The 4,433-nt window shown below is 39.2% G+C and overlaps 1 protein-coding gene across 1 annotated transcript; it reads right to left on the reverse strand.

Moving 5' to 3' along the window:
• Positions 1-1,453: 1,453 nt before the first annotated feature.
• Positions 1,454-3,058, reverse strand: LOC308693162 (uncharacterized protein). The gene is made up of 6 exons (XM_081369950.1): positions 3,040-3,058; positions 2,676-2,793; positions 2,449-2,510; positions 2,249-2,340; positions 2,045-2,160; positions 1,454-1,940 (listed from the first exon to the last, which is right to left on the reverse strand). Exons 2-6 carry the CDS (start codon positions 2,739-2,741, stop codon positions 1,857-1,859), a joined length of 420 nt encoding a protein of 139 aa, XP_081226076.1. The 5' UTR covers positions 2,742-2,793; positions 3,040-3,058; the 3' UTR covers positions 1,454-1,856.
• Between the last annotated feature and the right edge of the window lie 1,375 nt (positions 3,059-4,433).

Raw genomic sequence — 4,433 nt, forward strand, 5'->3', positions numbered from 1 at the left:
TGGGTACATTTACATTCATGAATGTCGATTGATATACAATGTCCCTTTTCTAAATAAATAAAATCTTGGCTAAGTTATAGTACAAATGAACACAAGCAGCAGTAAGGATTTCAAAACCACGACAGTTTTGAGTTTGGCTCAGTGCTGCAAAAGGACGGAGCCAACTGGCTGCTAGTTCTGAAACTGCTGGGCTCGTCCGGGATTTGAACCCGGGACCTCTCGCACCCAAAGCGAGAATCATACCCCTAGACCAACGAGCCCTGTCGGAAGGAAGCCTTTCGGGAGGGCGCCACAAATTCTGTGAAGTTCACCTCAAAGACGGAACCCGACCTGGCGTCGAGATACTAAAGTGTAGTTGTTTGAGCGTCAGAAACCACTTGAAGTCATATTACAGATCAAAGGCAGAGCTTGCCAGACAAGGCCTAGTGGCCTAATGGATAAGGCATCAGCCTCCGGAGCTGGAGATTGTGGGTTCAAGTCCCACCTGGGTCGTCTTTGATGGGCTTTGTTTAAGTTGGCCGTTGGGCGAATTCAAGGATGGTTTGTTCAAAGCAACGCTGTAGCCATGATGAGCGCAAGATCTGAATTAGCATAGAACCCACAAACTTCTGATAGCTGTGCTGGGTGTTTGTGTGCATCATTCTGTCCTGCCTGTGCATGTGCCCTATCAGGCTGAAATTACACAAAGCACCCTGCGCAAGAGGCCCAGTGGCTTAAGGGGAAAAGGCCACTTTTTGCTTTTGCACCGGACCTACGACGGAGGCTTTGCGTACGAAAGCAGAGAGGCAGATTACACACAAAACAGGTGGGAAAGAGTCATGAACTATAAATGAATCTAGACATACAAAAACATCATTCACTGCATGAAAAGAGGTGTATCCGGACCAGTATACTCCTGTATACACTGCTGGAATTCGGAAGAATCCGGGAGTATACTGGCCGGATAGCTCAAATTCCATGGGTCTGTATATATCCGTATACATCCGAAATGATACCAAATCGGATGTATGTTGTGGACGTATACTCCCGTGCTACAGCCATTTGTTGCCATGGCAAGTAATCCCTCAAAGGTTTTTTTCAAGAGAACATTTTCACACCTTTGTGCACCTTTTGGCCTTCCCCCCTATTGGTCCTTTTCTTTTAAAACCACTCCCATTACCCAGACCACTATTGGAGGACAGGATACATTAAAAAACCCAGGAAAGTGATTTGATTGGTTACTTTTAGAACATAACCCACCCTAGGCCTTTTCGCACAGTGATTTGATTGGTTATAGGCCAGCTATGCAGATATTGCTCAGTATACACTAAACCCCCCTTACCCCAATTTTAATACATTCAAATATAATTTTAAAAACACACACAAAGAACAATGAGAAAGTCTGACATTTTTATTAAGGTAAATAAAACATTACAAAGAGCATTATAAACAAGCATTAAAAAGGAATGGGGGAACAAAAATATTTGAGGGGATGAAAATTTAAAGGAACAAAAACAAATATAACATGAACATTATAAACATACATTAAAATGAATGGGGAAAAAGAAATGTTAACAAAGGTGTAAAGGAATAAAATACAAAACGTGGAGATCAGCAACATGCACATCAAAAAGGAACAAATATACAAAGTATACAATATAAAACAATTTAAAATCAATAAATAAATATAGAAATTAAAGTGTATATATGTAAATATTAATTTTTTCAAACTGCCATGATGCACTGGTGGTGTGACGTAGCGTGGGTCAGCCTCTAGTCTGGTTTGTAGTACCTGGCAGAGAGCAGATAACTCTGTGGTTCTGTTTGGTGGAGACCTCAGCATCCACACTGGCCTTCTATCAACAATAGCATCTTCATCAGACATTAGTTCTATTGTTGCAGTCTTCCACAGTTCCCTTTATGTGTTGGGTTTGTACAACACTGGACATGGTCTCCAGCAACTGCAAAACATGACAGTAATTTAACCACTAAAACACAGAGAGGAGGACAGTTACATTCTGAAGAAGAAAAAAACAACAACTGCTTAACCAGTTTCTTAACTTACCCGTCTCTTTCTTTGACGGTTCTTTGCAGTGTTCTTCATAGTGTTTCTTTTCTTGGCCTTTTCAGGCTGAGCCAAAGAATACTTCCTCTGCAAAGTCTCAAAATATGTCTTGCAACCTGTTAAATAAATCATAAATAAATGTAATGCCAATAAAACTAAGTAAAACAGAGGACATTAAAATGATTACAACATCTTTAAGATTACCTTTTGCACATTCAGGGTCAACGTCTGTAAAAGTTGTCCTTAATTCTTTGAAGAGATAAGTGGTCACAGCCAGGTTATGTGATGAATTTATTCTGGGGGAAAAAGTTGCAGGCATCATCAATGAAATTCAGTTTTAGTATTTCAAATCCATATAGTGGTAGATTAAACTAACATTTACAGTATACAATACGCAGTCTTACCCGGTTTGTGGATCGTATTTGTGTGGGTTGTTCTCTGAATTATGGAGGCGCTTTACGGGTTCCTGTAAAGTTTGAAATTAAAAAGCGTTTAAATGGATTCACAATCTGCAAGAACCTCAAAAGTGAATTTTCAGTTTGAATAAGTTGGCCATCACAGTAAACATAAGAGACAAAACATATCAGTTCATAAGTCTTTAAGATGTCACTCAGCGCCTCTGATATCTTACCGGTTCGTGCCGCCTTCTGCCTATACAAGGCCACCAGTGCAGGTGTGTGTTGGTCAAGCACAGCATAGAACTGGTTCCGTATGTTGACGTTTGTGATGCGTTGGAACTCAGCACAAAGCTACAAAAACAAACAAAAATAATTATATAAAAAGACTAATACTCGATTTGCAACCGAAAACACATTTGTGATGCAACATGTTCCGTTAAAATACATTGTTGAGCAACATGGTCACATGCAAAGTGATAGTTCTTACACACAGTGAATAGTGGCATTTGCTGTTCCATTTGAATGTGATACATATTAAAAACTTGGCAGTGAAATATGTGTGAAGAGTGGCAGAAAAGAGAAGCGAGTCTGTTTTACCTGTGATTCAATCCGAAGAGCCGGCCATTTCCCCAAGAAGTCCTTCACCTGCACAGATAAAACAATCAATATGAAACCAGTCAAATTATGCAATCAACCTCTTTAATGACAAATTAATGATACAGAATTTCAAGTGAATGTAACTTACCGATAAAGTTGCTCTCTGGTGACAATGTAGGTCTGCACATGCACACAAAAACAGACAGCAAGAGATTTAATTTTTAAGAGACGTTTGATTGATGCTAATGAATTAGGCTCCAAATAAAAGAAATGGTGAAAAATAGTTACAGACTAAATTAACATTTGAGTCACCTTGATTTTGGGGATGCTCACTGCACTCCTTCCACTTAAACCTATAATGAAAAGACGTTTGTAAAGGGTTTAATAAAAACTTGCATAGTTCATTCGGTAACTATTATGTCCATAACCTTAACTTTGTTTGAGTAAAAGTTAACATAACTGCTAACGTTAGCCACTAGCTCATTTGGGTGCATCAGCATGTAGATAACATCACATTGAACTTGCCAGAGCAGGGCGCTTAACACAAACAGCAGCAACACACTCAAAAACAGAAGGACTATCGCTTGCTGAAAAGAGTTATTGACTAACGTTAACATTATTGCCCTGCCACGACATTAACAGTACACAGGATATTATCTGTAACTAGCAGGCGGACTGACGGCAATCGCGCCCGCGGCACCGCGCTTGCAACTTAAAAATAGCCTCGTCTAAGTCAAATATCACGTGTAATATGATATTCTTACAATATTACAACAAGCAAAGTAGTTTTGAAGTGTTTTGGTTTACTTACAAGTTGTTTCATTCTTGATACACGTCGCTCAAGAGGGTAGCCATCTTGGACAGATTTTTCAGGTAACGTCAGCTGCACGTCATGACGTCATATCACGTGATCGACAGTACAGTAAACAATAGTGAGTAAACCAGCGGTGTTCACTCAGAAACGCTGAGGCACACAAACATAAAAATACATAGGCTATTTGTTCACAGACATTAATAGTTTAAAGGTGGATTAAATCAGCAAGAGATTTTAACTGTAGTGACCTCGGTCTTCAATTCAGTGGAGTAGAAAAGCTCAGGTTCCTTCTACCTTTTTAATAAATATCAAGTCACCTTTATTTATACAGTGCTTTTTACAATAGGCCTACAGATTGTTTCAAAGTAGCTTTACAGAGATAACAGGAAAGTAATGCAAGACAGTTTGTTTCCAGAAGAAAATAGCTTCACAGTCCAGCTTAAGTCAGTTCAGTGGTGATTCATTTTGTTGTATAAATAAATAAATAAATTTAACTGTGGATATATATAGCCACTTTGGAGAAAACCGTGATGTCATCGTCCAGCTCAGCTCAGATCTCATATAATAGTGTCAACGCAGG

The sequence above is a fragment of the Scardinius erythrophthalmus genome, assembly GCF_964197995.2.
Source record: "Scardinius erythrophthalmus genome assembly, chromosome: 7".
Classification (NCBI taxonomy): domain Eukaryota; kingdom Metazoa; phylum Chordata; class Actinopteri; order Cypriniformes; family Leuciscidae; genus Scardinius; species Scardinius erythrophthalmus.

What these genes read in the sequence shown, in the direction of transcription:
- LOC308693162 (XM_081369950.1), bottom strand. Translation starts at nt 2,741, where the DNA reads ATGCTGTGCTTGACCAACACACACCTGCACTGGTGGCCTTGTATAGGC. An exon ending in AAATACGATCCACAAACCGG is followed by an intron (nt 2,341 to 2,448) that starts GTAAGACTGCGT and finishes TTTTTCCCCCAG; the next exon opens with AATAAATTCATCACATAACC. An exon ending in ACCGTCAAAGAAAGAGACGG is followed by an intron (nt 1,941 to 2,044) that starts GTAAGTTAAGAA and finishes CATGTTTTGCAG; the next exon opens with TTGCTGGAGACCATGTCCAG.